Below are 17,328 nucleotides of genomic sequence, written 5' to 3' on the forward strand. Positions count from 1 at the left end.
ACAGCCTTTATCCAAGATCAAACAAGAGTCTCAAAAGCTGCAACTTTTCCCCCTCTGCCTTCAGCTTGTGGGTCTGGGCTTTCTGTGGATTGCCAGGGCTTGTTTCATTTCTGCTTCTCCTTTCCCAGCAGCTGGTTGACTCCCGAGTGTCCTCTCCGTCTTAGCATTTAATGGCAGAGCAGAGATGTAGTAACACGAGAAGAGCAGAGATACATACACTGGGTGGCTTCCGCACCTTCCAGCATCCCCGGGAATTACTTCCTATTCTTCTTCCTCGCTGATCATTGATATAAATGCGTGCTGTCAGGTAGAATGCATTTTGCAAAAAAAAAAAAAAAAGAATGGCACGTTTATGATCTGCAACAAAAAGCAGACACAAATAAGCTTCTTGCAAATGTAGGTTTAAAAGAGTTAGTAAAAAATGGATTTTCAGAGCAGTGGAGTGAAGTGATCACAGGCTGTGCATAAACTCCAGGGAGAGGAGGAGATCCAGCGTCCCTCTCTTCTTTTTTTTCAGTGTAATATAACACACACATTCAGATCCCTGGGCTTCTCAGACACTCTCAACTGATAGACAGACACATCGAGCTGCCTTTCCTGCTTCACTTAGTTACTCCTCCTCCTCCTGCCAACGTCACCCTGACACTTTCATACACATCTCACACAAACCACACCTGTCAATCTATTTAATTGCTTTGTTTTCATTTCTACCATGTCTGTTTCTCTCTCTCCCTCTTTCAAGATAAACAGCAAGACAATGTTAAAGAAGACTTCATACATCAGGAGAGCACAAATGTCACAGCGCTGATTGCAGACTTTATTTCTATTTATGCTCATTCATTAAATTGCAGGCATGTCTCACGCTAGGAATTCTGCGATTTGAAGGAACTGGGGGGGTCCTAACATTGCAGGACCCCTATTTAAGTGATCCGCGGGCTACTTTTTCTTCTATTGTACAATGCTTTGGATTATGACGGTGCTGTAAATTTTTTAATTGTTTATTTTATTCACAAAATATGATTACATTAATATCAATAAAATAAGACGTATACAAAAATATTTAACGTTGCTCATGTAAAAGTGCTTTTATTATGGTTTATATGAAATTATCGTGAATGTCCCATTCTTCTGAATGTGTCCTTGAGGCCGAAAAGACCCCATTCAGATAACCTGAACAGACTTCAGTCACCGAAATTTCTGCACCAAATCTGCAGTGTGTGAACTCCCCCCAATAATATATAGCATTTAATATTCTTATTATGACAGCTTTAATATAATCAATACATAATCGTCCCAATATCACGTAGCTATACTATAAATATACTGATACTGTTTAGCACATCTAGGATATGTGCAGTACAAATTTCTCAGAAATCTATCTGTCCTATACATAGAAATAAGTAATTTCTGCATGGAATTTTACAAATCCATAAAACAGAAACGTTAGTAACTCATCTGCTGCATGTGAACATGTGCCTAATATTAATACTTAGATAAATGTTTGTAATATCCCTCATATAACAAAGCCCTATCAGTGTGTTACAACTGACATCTTCCCTAAAACCTATTACACAATGAATTTTCAATTAGTGCAATAGTGTCAGGTTACATGTGACATGTATGTAAGAATTAAAGGGAAGTAATAATTAGCTATTGGTATTTCAACCTAATCGCTCTTTGCTGGAAGGAACTTATTTCTCTTGTAATGTAAAGTGCTGGCGAAAACCTGAAATCACAAAATATTCTTGTGTGTAGGAGCCTGCTGCCATGAAACAGTTAATCTAGTCCCTTTGAAGATTAAGCAAAGCACTTCGGTCATGTGATTGTGCAGCATCAGGCTGTAGGGGGGAGACCAGCAAGAAAAAGGTTAATGCTGCATGGATCTAGCAGAGGGCAGTGCAGCTTTGCCCAGGGGTCTATGGAGAGGGCAGTGGGCACACAAGCCCGGCCTGTACACGTGCAGCATTCTTCTAGCCATGGGCCCCACACAAGAGGTCCCTTTGATGTAGAGGTTTCCACCTCCAGACATGAAAGGCTTCCCCAGCAGCTGGCTTCTCAGGGCTGATCACCTTGTGAGGGAAGTGGATATTTCACATGGGAAGAGGAGGGACTTATCAGGGGGCAGACAATTACTCCTGGGCACCATGAATGAACCACAATCAGACCTTCTCCTCTAAACTTTACTGACCGGATCATGAAACCGGCCACGGATGGTTAACACCTTCATCTCCAGGTCTAGCGTTACCCTCAATAAACCAACTCCTCCTTTCTCCCACATATAGAGTGCTTTTCCTGCGTGCCATGGGTTAATCTGCGCCCATCACTTTGCTGTGTGCTGTGGCTGACGGGTATTTGCCAGCTCTTCTGGAAATACAACTGCCCATCCAGATTAGTAATGAAGTGCGATTAACCCTGCGTAGTGAGGCCAGCTGTAGTGCTGTATGGCGAGCACAGGCTGTGCTGCTGCTGCTGCAGACAGGGAGGCTGGAGCCAGAGCTCAACTTTCTTCCTGTTTCATTTTAGTGACGGTGCAGGGGAAGATCAGCTCCAGGGGATTTGGCTGCTTTTCTATCTGCTGCTTTTTTTTTCCCCTCTTCACTTTCCTTCCTGAAGGTTTGGGAAAGAAAGGGGTGGGAGGGACACAGGCAATAGCAAGGCTGTGTCAGTTTTGCATTGGGAGACCCGCCTAATTATTTGTTTCGATTGCAGAGCCTGTGCAGCCGCAGCAGCCGGGTGTGTGATCCTGCCGGCCTGTGTGTGCCAGGCGGACGGCGGCAGGACGTGGCCCGGCCTGTGTGTGCTGGGCGGACGGCGGCAGGACGTGGCCCGGCCTGTGTGTGCTGGGCGGACGGCGGCAGGACGTGGCCCGGCCTGTGTGTGCCGGGCGGACGGCGGCAGGACGTGGCCCGGCCTGTGTGTGCTGGGCGGACGGCGGCAGGACGTGGCCCGGCCTGCTCAGGGGGCAGAGTACAGCCATAGACATGAGCTTGCTGCGTGTCAGAGCCGGTCTCTGCTTGCTGGGTCAAGGCTGGCAGTGCAGGAGAGCGTGGCCCCTGATCTGCTCTGCTCGGCCCATTCTGGACATGTCTTACTCCCACCACTTTGTGGATTTTCATGGCTCTTCTATCCCCACTTCTATGAAAAAGCTGGTGGTCAGTCAGCTGAGCCCAGACTTCAGAAAGGCTGTCACTTTAATGCCCAATGTGCCAGTGCCAGTTCCAGGGGATGGAGAGCTCCTCATCAGGAACCGGTAAGCAACATCTTACTGTATTTCACCTACAGCAGTGCCATTTTCACCCCCGGCACCTTCCCTGTCCTCTAGAGCCTGTGTTATAGCAGTGCCATTTTCACCCCCGGCACCTTCCCTGTCCTCTAGAGCCTGTGTTATAGCAGTGCCATTTTCACCCCGGCACCTTCCCTGTGTTAAGCTGGCACGCCCCCCTCAGCAGATCTATGGGGAGACCCTCTATGGTCTATCCTGAGTCACAGCCTATAGATAGCTACCTGAACTTCAGAACAGGGGATGCAGATACCTGTCAGTATCAGCAAGCAGTAACCCTTTCACTACGACTCCTATCATGCCATAGTAGTCCATCCTACACCTCAGCACATGTCTCCATTCAAAAAAGCAGCTTGAAGTTCACAGTCCCTCCAGCTAAGCCTTGTTTTGTTTCTATCCTTCGCAGGCCAGCTCCATTCTCTTCCTTCCAAAATAAGTTGGAGCAGCCGCCATCTGGCGACTGTTAATTTTCTTTTAGCATCATTCTTTTCAGCACCCTGCCAGGTTCCGCCTTGTACAGACGCATGCCCTCACACCTCACTTCTTACCTGGCTTGCAGGAATAGTATATTTAGTGGGAGGGGTGCACTTCAGGTTACTAGCACATGAGCTATAAAGCAGCTGGACTGATAACCTAGAGAAGGGTGTAGAGTCCCTCCCAGCATTGAGGAGAGTGAGATGTGCTCATCCAGTGAGTGATCCCTCTCAGGGTGTTTGTTCTGTACGTCACTAACCTTAGGAAGCACTGAATCAACAGGAAGGGAAATCACTGCCAGCAGCAGCCTACAGCCCTTCTTCCCCATCTCTATCATCCTCATCATCGCCTTCCTCACCCCTGGGAGACACAACCTACTGGCAGACAGGCACAGGACAGCATTGCATATCAATGTGTCCATGGTTTGTTTTTTTTTGTTCATTTTTATATTATATCTGTATTTTGTAAACATGTAAATATTATTTATTAGGCTTTGTCATTTTTTTATTCTCTTATTAAAAAGTTAACTCTTAAATCTAAGCTGACAATCACACATTTTTTACCCAAATATCATGTCAGTTATCAGAAAAATATTACTGATTAAACTGTGGGGTTTTTTTTTCTTATCATTAGACACCCTGTGTGCACCAGGTATGGCATATGATTGAGTATCCATGTATTATACAACAGTTTTGTTTTTTGTCCTATGTCCACAGCAAAAGAGAATTATTTAAGGTGTCCACCATGCAAAACTATGGAATACTTGTGTCAGGACCCATGGAGAACCTTGTTTTAAGTCCCATACGAAACCGCCATAAACAGAATTCTGGATGGGCCCCCATCCCCATCACAACCCCACGCACAAACACCAAAAAAAAAAAAAGAAATATAATCTCTTCCATTTCAGTGGTAACTCCATGAGTGAGGTGTATGCGTGACTACACTTAAATATAGTTATTTATGTCTATATACACACTGAATTATAAATATTGAATTCATTTCTGCGGCTCTAACCCACACTAAAATAAGGGTGTGGCAAGAGTTGCCACCTTTTCTATGTCACCATTTTTTTTTTGCACGGTGGTGAGTCCACAGTAGCCACACAGCTGCCTTAAATGTAAATATTTCAATGAACCCAAGCTAACCTCAAGACTTGTTCTTTTAAATACAAGTGCACATTACTGGCCTTTAACTTGAAGCATGCCCTGATTTATTATATTTATCATAATTCATATTTTTGGGATTTTTTTTTAATAAATTGTTATGCACCGAACACTACAAATATTTTTTTCTAATAAAATGATTTATATTATGTTTTGTTATTACCCCAATTTTTTTTCGAAAAGTAATAATCAGATGCGGATTAATAATCTGATAGCATGCATTATGGATTATTTCTGCTTCTGACTTGTGTATTTATTTATTTTCTTCATTTTCGATATTTACGAAGTTTATTTTTATTAAGGTTACTTTGACTTATTTCTAGCATATTTTAAGTATATTTTTGGTAGGAACACCTATGAAAAATCTTTCCTATCCCAGCTATTTGGCATCACTAATAATGCACTGTCCACGGGTGTGTATCACTTCTACTACAGTTTAAGTTTATATAGCCATGTATAAATAATCCTGACTGACAAATAATGCAGCCTCGACGCTTCACAATAGAATTGCCACAAAAATAGTTTCATGATAAAGACCAGAGATTGAGAATGAAATTTGTGATTACATGATTATGCAGTTTAACAACTGTTTCTTCTACTTGCTGATTTTCCTTGAAAATGTGCAAGCAATTGTAATTAAATATGCACATATTACGTACGGATTACTGGTACCAACCAATTAAATTATTTTTTTTTCCCCATTGGGCCAATTTTAGAAATATTTTCTGTAATTTTGAAAATATTTATAATTATGAAATGAATGTACGATAAATTTATTCCAATATATAAACACAGTGAAGCTGTACTCCAGATAAATACGTAATTTGTAATACTGCAGTGCACAAATACTAAATGCATACAGCAGCATGGTAAGTATTGAGGAAGAATTTAAAGGTATTTTTTTATGTAAATCGTACAAGTGAGAGGTCCCAATAGTACAAATATTTACTAAACAATGACTACACCAGTAGATATATTCCTCCTGTACTTCTCGGAGGGTCTGCTGATGCCAAACATATTTTAGGCTATCTGTATTCCTAATTTTGACTGTATTTTGTTAGATGTGGTACAGAGAAGAACAGAGAGTTGGAAGTTTAGTCTAAACCAACCTTTATTACCTGAGGACAGCCACAAGAACATGACCTGTTATATGTGCTGTTTTCTACCTGTACTCATTTTTGTCTCTGATTTCAATGGGCATCATTTTGCCTATCTTAACACTATGCTTTTGACCCATGAAGGAGAGGAATTTCTTGCCCAAAACTTTCAGATGATGCAGACAGGTCTTGATCATTATTGGCCTCAGTACATACATTTGTTATGCACTAAATCGTCGCTCTCCCTTCCAAATGTACATATATTCGTTCTGATTCAGATCTACTTTGTTTAGACACGAAGAAAAGAACAGTTTCTGACGCTAATTTATGATCATGGAGACTAGCAAGTAGAAGTCGTGTTCTGCTTCCCAGATCTGGTTAAATAATGCCTGTCTTGTACCATAGAATCCCCCTTTTTCCTTTTAAAGTTCTTATCTTATCGCTTATATTTAATTTACAGACAACTATTCATTTGTTATATTTCATGGTTTCTTTAACTTTACACGTTCTCGTTTTGGCTCTGTAAATCCCAGAAATGAAATGGATCTTTCTTTTAGTGACCACAATGTGACCTATCAGTGTTGAGAAAGGTGCAAACAAAAGGTGGGCATAGCAGGCTGTGATTTATTATTATTTCCCAGCAATTAACCCCTTTTACAGTTGGAGGTGCCTGCAGCTTGTTTGCTGACACTTCAAACACTTTGCGGGTTAATCTGCTGTGCCCCTACCTCTCCTCCCTCCACCAGCTTCCTCAGTCCCCCCCTCACTTTTTCAAAGAGGCTGTGTGGAAATGGGAGTGTTCCCTCTGGTCATTCAGTCCCGGGTGTGTCTGTAGTATGTGTATATAGAGAGTGAGTCCAGTTTGGAATACTCACAATAGAGTGTTTGGCAAGGGTTAATATTGGTATATTGCACTCCCTGAATTTTTTTTTTAAGTTGCATTCACAATATTTAGCCATTTTTAATGCTTTATTTTTTATCCAAGTGTAGTTGACAACTTTTAGTATGCGTGCATAACGTCTTCCATTAATGCAGGCACACTATATTAAATTTATAATTTATGTTGGGGGAAAAAAAATTCACTTTTAAGTTGATGATTTATTTATTTGTGACAATTTTCTTGTTTAAAAAATAGAAAAAAAACTTTTTTTTTTTTCTTCTATTTGGAAAAAATGGTGAAGAATGCCAGATGCAACCAGTAGTCTGCAACATAGGTCAAAAAGGCGAGCGCCATGTTAGGGCATATGGCATACCTTGCATTGCTAATTCTTACAGGTCTGCCCTATTGCAGCATGAAATTTTGTTTTTATCTTGGGCCATTGTGTTTTACACAGGAATGAATCCCTCAAAACAGAATTTAGGATAAACTTAGTCTTCTCTTAATTTGTGAAAACAATTTTTTTTAGATTCCAACAATATAAAGTTTTTCTAAGCTTCAAACCCGTGACATTTTCTGTAGGCAGTCAGTTTGCTAATTAATGAGAATGCAAATTCTACAATATATTAAAATATTTTTATACAGTATTGTCAATGAATTTTATGGCAAATTATGCAGTGATACATTATTTTCTCTATATACTTACAGGTCATCTGGTTTCCATTCCTTCTTCTTACATATACCTTTTTATTATACATGTTTTTTTGTAGCATATTGGCATATTTTTGTGATTTTATTTTTTAAAATTTAACCTGGACATTTCTAAAGAAAATCTTTCATTTACTTTACCATTGAGTCAAATAATGGGGATATACAACTGTTATTTAAAATGTCACGAAACCACATCTCCTTTACACAGGATGCACAGATAATTAGGAAGAGACAGAGATGTGGAATTCCAGAATTAGTGTCTGGACATTACACTATATAAATAACATTATCATTAATAAGATATGTCCCATAGATAAACATTTATTCTGTTAGCCTAAGAAAAAAAAAAGATTAATATTATGTTCACACATGTTGGGTTTTTCAGCATTTTTTGCTGCAGATTTTTATGCAAATTTTCATGTGCTTTTTGCAGTACCAGCAAAGTCTATGAGAAACCAGAATTCTCTGTTCACACTTTGTTGTTTTTTTTGCTGTGTATTTTGTGCCTTGGTTGGGTTTTTGGAAAATAGAACATGTCACTTCTTTCAGCGTTTTTTCACTAATAGGAAGTAATGGGTGGTGAAAAAAACGCAGCAAAACCTTCTTTTTTGACGCAGCTGATTTCCTGCCAGAGATCAGTTTTGCTGCAGATTTGTGACGTAAAAAAAACCCCAACATGTGTGAACATAGCCTTACTCTTTTCTTATTTTTAGGAGTTAACGTAAAGTGAACCTGGTGCCAAAAAACACTGACGTTATAGCTCTTATAAGTATATTTACACAGTGTTTTCCATAAGTCACCACAAAAATGTTTTCTTCCCACTATAACAAAACCACTATGCACATCACCACTTTTTCTACAAAAATTAGCATTTCATCGCTAAGTTTGACATGTCTTCTTCCAATATAATCCAGGACTGGAAGGCTATGTGCACACGGTCGGTATTGGCAGCGCTTTGAATGCAGTATACTTTATGCTGCGTCCAAAGCGCTGCACGCAGGTGAATCCGCATGTGTTCATGGAACCATGCGGATTCAATGTATCCTATACATTACAGTGATATAATTTCTCCGCAAGAGAAATTGACATACTGCTGTCTGTAAAGACACGCCGCATGTCAGTGTCCACGGGTGATCCGCAGGTGCACGGAGACACATAGTGGACATGGGATTTCTTGAAATCCCATCCACTATGCTGTAACATCTGGCAGCTGCGGATTGAACGCAGCGCAAGCGTGCTGCGTCCAATTCTCAGCAATTACTGATCGTGTGCACATACCTGAACCAATCTATATTAACATTTTCTGATTCCATGGGTGGAGCGGTCATGCTCCTGTTCACACCTAGTCACCTACTTTAAGGGGTTGTCCACTAATAGGACAACCCCTTCTTAAACTAAATGTTCAGCCCCTATAAAATAATAAAACCTATACTCGCCTCCCGTGCTGGCTCCGTTCCAGCGGTGTTGGCACTCGTGGTCCTGGAGCTGTGATGCAGTGGAATGACATGTGATGCCCGGTGCCCAATCAGTGCTGGCGTCACTGTCTTCGCCTTGGACAAACTGAACATGAAAAGGAAGCCAGAGCTGCCGCTGATCTGACTTCCTCTTCATGTTCAGTTTGTTCGAAGGCGAAGACAGTGACGCCAGCACTGATTGGGCACCGGGCATCACGTGTCATTCCACCGTGTCACAGTGTCAACAATGCTTGAACGGAGCCGGCACGGGAGGTGAGTATAGGTTTTTTTATTTTATCGGGACTGAAAATTTAGTTTAAGAAGGGGTTGTCCTAGTAGTGGACAACCCCTTTAAATTATTGTTTGCAACGTTGACCATTGAAGGGAACTTGTCATGTTCATTAACACTATTTACCTGCTGAAAAAAGTGGTACTTTGCAGGTAAATGGCATTTAAATCCTGTTTCGCCGGCTTGCTAGAGCAAAACATTAAGTTACATTCATCCTGCAGCTTCTTTGCTTCCAGGCATCAGGGAGTTGTTGCAATCACCACACACTATACAGTGAGCATGACTGTATACACTCCCCTGCACAAGGATTGATAGCCTGCTTTATAGCGTGTGCAGGGCAGGCTGTCAATCAAAGTGCCAGGGAGTGATTACAGCATGCTCACAGTATAGAAAGCAGTGACTGCAGCAACTCTTTGCACTGCCTTGATGACTGGAAGTGAGCAGCTGTAGAGAGAATAAAACTTCATTTTGTCCCTGTAACCCAGGGATGGGGAATCTTTTTTTTTTTTCTGCCAATGGCCATTTGGATATTTATACCATCCTTTTGGGGGCCACACAAATCACGAGCTAACTCCACCCTCAAAGTACGTTCTGACGCTGGCACTGGTGTTACAACTTAATCTTTCATTGCATGCGCCTCAGCGCTCAATAGAGAACAGTGCAGGCATGTGCTCACAGAGCTATAGGAAATTAATGGGCCGGCGGCTGGCAAAATACAGCCGCCGGCCCAAGCCCTGTGGTCCCCGGGGATCTGCCTAGGGGCCGGATAACTGGTCATCAAGGGCCGTAAATGGCCTGCGGGCCTGAGGTTCCCCAACCCTGCTGTAGTCACTGCTCCAGTAAGCTGGCTAAACAGGATTTAAATGTGATTTACATGCAGATTAAACCTATAATCTGTATCATGTCATGACAGGTTCCCTTTAAGTTTAATTTACTTTAGAGATGCAGGGAAAAAAAGTTTGGAAGAGAAGGGTGCATCTTATAGAAAATATAATCATATTATATGGTATCTTACGCCTGTTACATGACTCAAATATTGGTTTGTCACTGAAAATAATCTTTGGTTGACCATTTTATTTTAACAAATGTATCGGGGGCATGATGTTGCACTTTCTAATATAAATATCACAGGTCTTATTCTTGTTACTGAACCGTCCTCGCAGCCTGGACAGCTTTGCTGTCCACAAAATGGCTGCTGATGATGAAGCATGTCACACGACCTGTCCATTGGCCTCCTTCAACTCAAAAACACTCAGCATGGATAAGTTGCCTTTCAATTACAGGAGTATGACGATCAAATGTAGTTATCAGCAGCCATTTTGAGGACAGCATTGTACAGTCTGTGAGGACGGTTGCACCAAGAAGTACAGGAGGAGAACCTATAATATTATTAGCAAGTGCCACATCATTTCCACAATATATTTGTTAAAATTAAGATAAAATGGCCGCTTTTCTTATAATAAATGGGTAAAGAAAACTAAACGTCATATTTTTAGCCACAATGGTCTTAAAATATAGTGGGAATGCCAGAAAAGCTTTGGTAACGTAGTGTGTTATACAATTAGCCTCTTCACAGAGGAAGAGAACAGGGTCTCTTGTGCCACTTATTGGAAGTAGCATAAGTCGGTATTCACCCGTTATATCCTAGGTCACGGGGTAGGGTTTTTAAAGTCAAACCAGAACCTCCATTGCATGTAGGTGTTTCAAGGTTCTTATTTTATTTTCCAGGGAGCATTGCATGGCCTATAGTTATCCCTATGTCAGCTTGGAGGGCACTGTAAGGATAAATGTTACTCTTTAGACTCCCAGTTGAAGACCTCTTACTCAACCAACCAGTGTCTTACTTTGCATTTAAAGAGACATGAACTCCAAGACATCTGTCTGCGTTGGAGATTCTGGTTTGCCTTAATATCTGAAGTTTGGAGTAATGGCCATTTTATGGGGCTATATTTAATTTATAGGACTGCTACTTCCAATAGGTGACATTAGAGACCCTGTTCTCTTCTTCTGTGAAAAGGCCATTTGCATATTTTATTTCCCAGGGGGCATTGGGTGGCCTTTGTCTTCTTAAGTCAGCTTGGTCATCTCCTTAAGGTGAAACCTTAGTCTAAAGGGTATCAGTAGTGAATTGGTGACAGGTTTAAATTCTAATCTGCCAGAAATTGCATTTTCTCTACTTTGTATAATTCATTTTTGGATCCTCTGGTTCAACATGGGTTCCCTTTTGCGAAAGTTGAAAAGATATTGAAAATAAATTATACATGTAAACAAGGAGGTTGCAATAAGTCAAAATAACCTTTGCTCTGAAACAACTCTGTAGTAAATCTATATGATTCTATAGATCTATCTTGCCCGGTGTCAAGGGTACAAAGTGTGCAATTGGAATAAGGAAGCATTCCCATCTCCATTACTCCACTACCATCACTGTCTGAATGCTACTGCATATCTATACATTTTTGCTGACCAGTAGCATCTCTTCAAGGTCACTGTCTTTCCTGCATCATAGGATAAAATGGACAAAATGGAACATGACAATCACTTTTGCATACTTCAGTGGTTTACACGGTCTCTTGACCTCATCCCTGTACAACGCCATTGGAATGAGGTATAGGAAGTTTGTAGCATGAACACTCTACCATATAACCTGCAGCCAATGCAAGATGTCATAAGTGCAAGGGCAACTATCCTTGTAAAATGTTGAAAATAAAAAGAAGCTTGGCTGTAACTACTACATTAAAAAAAAAATAATGTGCTAGATTATCTGCTAAAACAGGAAGGTGATGTTGGGTAATGGGGTAAACAGTTAAGCAAAGTGAATTCACACAGCCTATGGCAACCCCAAATGCCATCTCACAAAACGGGATTATTGTGAGATGTTGAGTAGAGCATGCTCGCTCATCACGTAAAAGGATTTATTTGCCATTAACAGTTTAGTTAGTAACAGAGAAGATAATATATGTTGATTTACCATGAGAATCTTCTGTCGGGATCTAGATGCATCTTCAAAATAATGATGGAAAGCCGGTTGTCAGCAGGTTCGGACAATAAGCTTATAGGTATGAGGGCCGTTGTCCATTAATTTCAACATGCCTGATCCTATTTCATGGGAGGTCTGCTAGGTCAGAAGTGTCTAGCAGCAGTTAATTTTCATCTCCCTACTATAAAAATATAAAGAATCATTGCACAGTCATAAGTATTATATATATATATATATATATATATATTTATTAGTGGTAACTAAAGATTTCTAAATGTCTTCCAAAGATGCTATTATTAAATATTATCATATATGAAAACATTACTTTGAATGTATTTTACGTTCTTATTCTGTATTCTCTAAACGGAGGGGTAAAAAAAGTTTAAAAAATGCTCGGAATAGTTTTAAAAGCATAAAAACAGCAATACCCGCTTCTTTTATCGCTGGCCACTCTCGCTCAACGTAGCCTGGTCATCAACTGGTCTCTACTCCCTCTTGCAGTGAGAATGTCCTATCACCGAGACATGTGACCACTGCAGCTAGTCACTAGCTGTATCGGTTTACCAGAGATTGGTTTCAGCGATTGCATATACCGCGCTGCAGCAGGAAATAGACAACAGTGATGAAGCTGGTAATATCAGATAGGGTGGTAGATCGGTGAGATGAGTAATGATTTGGTTATTTTTCACACTACTCTAATCATTTTCTAAACATTTTTACTCCCCAGACAACCCTTTCTATCTTAATGTAAACACAATCATTTTGTATAATGGCTATAAAATAGTAGTGTTGTCATGAAGATGAAATTCTACTGTTTAACATTTCTCCTTTCTTTGCCTCTAGATACATTGGTATCAATGCGTCCGACATAAACTTTTCATCTGGACGATATGACGCATCTGTAAAGCCTCCCTTTGATATTGGATTTGAAGGAATCGGTGAAGTAGTAGCACTAGGGCTCAGTGCTAGCAAAAATTTCACAGTTGGCCAACCTGTTGCATATGTTAAAAATGGTTCTTTTGCTGAATATACAATTGTACCAGCTGATATTGCTATTCCTGTGCCTTTAGTAAAACCAGAGCTCTTAACTTTGCTTGTCAGTGGCACAACCGCTTACATTAGTCTCAAAAAATTTGGATACTTATCTGAAGATAAGACCATTCTGGTGACTGCTGCTGCTGGCGGAACAGGACAATTTGCTGTGCAACTTGCAAAAAATGCCAAATGTTATGTTATTGGGACATGTTCTTCTGAAGAGAAGGCCGGATTCCTAAAGTCTATCGGCTGTGATCTTCCCATAAACTACAAATCTGAAAATGTGGCTTCAGTCATAAAGAAAAAATTTCCTGAGGGAGTAGATGTTGTATATGAGTCTATTGGAGGGGAAATGTTCGATACATTAGTCAACTGTTTGGCAACAGAGGGTCACCTTATCATAATTGGTTTTATTTCTGGCTATCAGACATCTAGTGGTATGTTGCCCATTAAAGCAAGTGCTTTACCTGCAGTTTTACTACGCAAATCTGCCAGTATTCATGGTTTTTTCTTGCCCCATTTTATGTCTGAATACAAGGAAGCATTAATGGCTTTGGTGAAACTGTACCAAAGTGGGAAACTGCTGTGTGGGGTGGATCATGGAGAACAATCACCAGAAGGCAAGTTTACTGGTTTAGAGTCTGTATTCCGGGCTGTAGATTATATGTACACCGGGAAAAACATTGGGAAAATTGTAGTTGAATTACCTCACCTTGTCAACAGCAAGCTGTAAAAACAGAACAATGATATAAATCACATTGAAAATGGTCCTTTCTGCCGGGAAATGTCTAAAACATGTTGTCGTTAATGGATAGTATATTAAAAAACAGTATCTAGGTGTTGCTAAAATGTTTTCATTTAACAAAAAATAGCCTATTAAATTTTAGGGTACCTCATTGGTTTTGTAACAATTAACCTTCCAAGTGCCTAAATAAATGACAATAATAAATGAAATAGATTTAATCATTATTGTACATATTTTTCTGTAAAGGATGATTTATTTTGTTTGATATGTAATTAAATAAAAGCTAAGAGTGCTTAATATAAAAACTATTGATTATGTAGAAATTTTTTTATATATATTTTTTCCAATATTTTGCAGTTCATTGTCATTGTAGTTAATAAATAAAACCACATGAAATAATGGATGGCGTTTTTCTCTTTTTATAGAATCACACCTTGGTTTTAGAGTTTCTTTCTTTTTTAAACCTATTCTACATGTATAAAGATGTCTGTGTTAAAAACATTACTTGTGTCAGTAAACCACTCGGTAAAGATTTTGCTACTGACGTGAGGTCTTCTGCACAAAAAAAAAAAGTATTTAAAGGATCCAAAATAAATTTCTGCTGCGTAACAATACATTGTTTCAACTTTGCAACCTAACAAGCTGATAATTTTCTTTCAGACATCAAACAATTGCCCAATTTGCTAGGAACGAAGCAGACATATACTTTGGTCTAACTCCAGAATTTTAACTCTTTGTAAATTTTTCGTCAGTCTTGCGTATGCTTTTAGATTTGGCCGCTTTGGTAATATTTTGATAACTTTTTGAACTGTGTTTTATGTTACTAGTATTACAAAGCTTTCTAAATATCATGTCGGAATTCTGAAGACACCAGTCCGTATTTGATCTATTCTACACTATTTGATTACAGCAGTCGGCTATGCTCCATCCACAGAATTTTGTTTGCCCTTTGTGGCAATAAATGGTTGCAGCTTTCCCTTTTTTCCCTCTCTGAATCAGAATCACATGTCTTAAGTTTTTCTTTTTTTCCCCCTCAGCCAGCCAAGACCCAGATATTCTTCACATTTAATTGTCCTGCTGGAATGTCATAATGCCTTTTCAAATTAAGGTAGATCCCCACCAGGATATTTTTTAAAGGGAAGCCTGGCCAAGTATAACAGTCCTGTCAAGTGCAAATATTATAATTATAGCTTCAGAGTTTTTTTTTTTTTTCTCTTTGTCTTAATGACCTTTAACGAATGTATTTTTGATGTTTTTTTTTTTAACTTCCCTTCAATACAAAGGAGCAAAACTGTTCTGCCATTGAGTGCTGATAGTATCTATTTTACAAGATTTACTCATTTTCAAGATTCCTAATGTAGCAGCGAGCATGCATGCACAACAATACAATTTATATGGTAAATGGAACCAAATAATGACTTTACTGAATGTTATGGCTCAGCTGAAGGAAAATGTCACAGTAAATAGCTGCCAAATTATGGATCATGCCAAAGTGTCACAACTGCACTAAAGACAAATGGCAAGGAAGGTTATTGCCATTGTGACACCTCTGAATTATGAAACGGAGGACTATCCTCTTGTTAAGCATTTTATGCCCTCATTACAGTAAAAGGTTGTTTTGGAGTATAGTTGAAATAACCACTTTAAAGAATTCAGGCATTTGTTTGGTGTATGTATATCAAGGCAATTTGAATGCAGACTTCTTTGTGCTTTATGTAGGCACATGGAAATTGGTAGGGGACATCTATTGCGTAAATGACGTTTATAAAGATAATCCCCTTTTTAAAAATATGGATGCTGCTATTAGGAACCACCTTAATTCTAAAGAACGTTACTAAAGGTGAGACTCACAACATACATATACCAGGGCCAATGTTGTAGGTTATTTGGTGTTCCTTCTTTTTTTTTTTTTTTGATTCTCTTGCATGCAGAAGGTATTTTGATATTTTTTTTTTTTCAATTAAAATCCTCCCTTCAAAAAAATAAATAAAATAGTTGGTTTTGTTTAAAGTCAGACTTGTTTATAGCAAAACTGATCCTAAGGGTAAAAAGTTGAACCTTTAAAAAAATGCCATTTTTTTTTTTCAATTTAAGTCCAATATCGAAGCATGCAAATTACTTATTTCCCATTCATAATAATGATGTTAATCTGAACTGATCATTTAATCTGAAGTGATCAGTTTGACAACTTTTGTATCAAAATCCACATGTATTTTAGTAGTAGGCGGCACAGTTGAAATCCTAAGTTTCTCTGTAGCACTAAAGAGTTAACTTGGAATACATATTATTCACCATAGTAAAGTATTAGACATAGTAGTGGTTGACTGCCAAGAAAAGGAAAAAAGGGAAACGTGAGCGTTCAGCAACAGCTCAGATCATGAGTGGTAGTCACATTTTCACAAGTAGATAGGTCAGATGCCATATGCTATGTATGTGTATATATATATATATACAGTCATATGAAAAAGTTTGGGCACCCCTATTAATCTTAAGCTTAATGTTTTATAAAAATTGGTGTTTTTGCAACAGCTATTTCAGTTTGATATATGTAATAACTGTTGGACACAGTAATGTTTCTGCCTTGAAATGAGGTTTATTGTGCTAACAGAAAATGTGCAATCTGCATTCAAACAAAATTTGACCGGTGCATAAGTATGGGCACCCTTATCATTTTCTTGTTTTAAATACTCCTGCCTACTTTTTACTGACTTACTAAAGCACTTTTTTTGGTTTTGTAACCTCATTGAGCTTTGAACTTCATAGCCAGGTGTATGCAATCATGAGAAAAGCTACTTAAAGTGGCCACTTGCAAGTTGTTCTCCTGTTTGAATCTCCTCTGAAGAGTGGCATCATGGGCTCCTCAAAACAACTGTCAAATGATTTGAAAACAAAGATTATTCAACATAGTTGTTCAGGGGAAGGATACAAAAAGCTGTCTCAGAGATTTAACCTGTCAGTTTCCACTGTGAGGAACATAGTAAGGAAATGGAAGAACATAGGGACAGTTCTTGTTAAGGCCAGAAGTGTCAGGACAAGAAAAACATCAGAAAGGCAGAGAAGAAGAATGGTGAGATCAGTCAAGGACAATCCTCAGACCACCTCCAGAGAGCTGCAGCATCAACTTGCTGCAGATGGTGTCACTGTGCATCGGTCAACTATACAACGCACTTTGCACAAGGAGAAGCTGTATGGGAGAGTGATGCGAAAGAAGCCGTTTCTGCAAGTA

At 39.3% G+C, this 17,328-nt stretch overlaps 2 protein-coding genes across 7 annotated transcripts in view; one reads left to right on the plus strand and one right to left on the minus strand.

Moving 5' to 3' along the window:
* Positions 1 to 3,943, minus strand: part of TSHZ1 (teashirt zinc finger homeobox 1) — a 92,947-nt gene extending 89,004 nt beyond the window's left edge. For 2 of the 3 annotated variants that reach the window (XM_073678935.1, XM_073678933.1), the window contains exon 1: positions 1 to 657. This exon is cut by the window's left edge. The gene's annotated coding sequence lies outside the window, so the exon portion shown is untranslated. Of the gene's footprint in view, positions 658 to 3,828 lie in introns of those variants that run through there. The other variant, XM_073678934.1, reaches the window with a different exon arrangement.
* PTGR3 (prostaglandin reductase 3) lies at positions 2,114 to 14,501 on the plus strand. Of its 4 annotated transcripts, none has more exons than XM_073678937.1 (3): positions 2,114 to 2,233; positions 2,710 to 3,250; positions 13,166 to 14,501. In XM_073678937.1, exons 2-3 carry the CDS (start codon positions 2,982 to 2,984, stop codon positions 14,088 to 14,090), a joined length of 1,194 nt encoding a protein of 397 aa, XP_073535038.1. In that variant the 5' UTR covers positions 2,114 to 2,233; positions 2,710 to 2,981; the 3' UTR covers positions 14,091 to 14,501. The 4 variants fall into 4 exon arrangements, with proteins under 4 accessions (XP_073535038.1, XP_073535040.1, XP_073535039.1 ...); XM_073678938.1 differs by lacking the exon at positions 2,114 to 2,233 and adding an exon at positions 2,425 to 2,613; XM_073678939.1 differs by lacking the exon at positions 2,710 to 3,250 and having other exon boundaries at positions 2,196 to 2,233.
* Positions 14,502 to 17,328: the final 2,827 nt, after the last annotated feature.

Source organism: Phyllobates terribilis, unplaced genomic scaffold (assembly GCF_046119375.1).
Source record: "Phyllobates terribilis strain yellow unplaced genomic scaffold, ASM4611937v1 Scaffold_4__5_contigs__length_816908805, whole genome shotgun sequence".
Classification (NCBI taxonomy): Eukaryota; Metazoa; Chordata; class Amphibia; order Anura; family Dendrobatidae; genus Phyllobates; species Phyllobates terribilis.

Coding starts and splice junctions, on each gene's coding strand:
- PTGR3 (XM_073678937.1), top strand. CDS start 2,982: ATGAGCTTGCTGCGTGTCAGAGCCGGTCTCTGCTTGCTGGGTCAAGGC. Junction 3,251..13,165: donor GAGCTCCTCATCAGGAACCG/GTAAGCAACATC, acceptor CTTTGCCTCTAG/ATACATTGGTATCAATGCGT.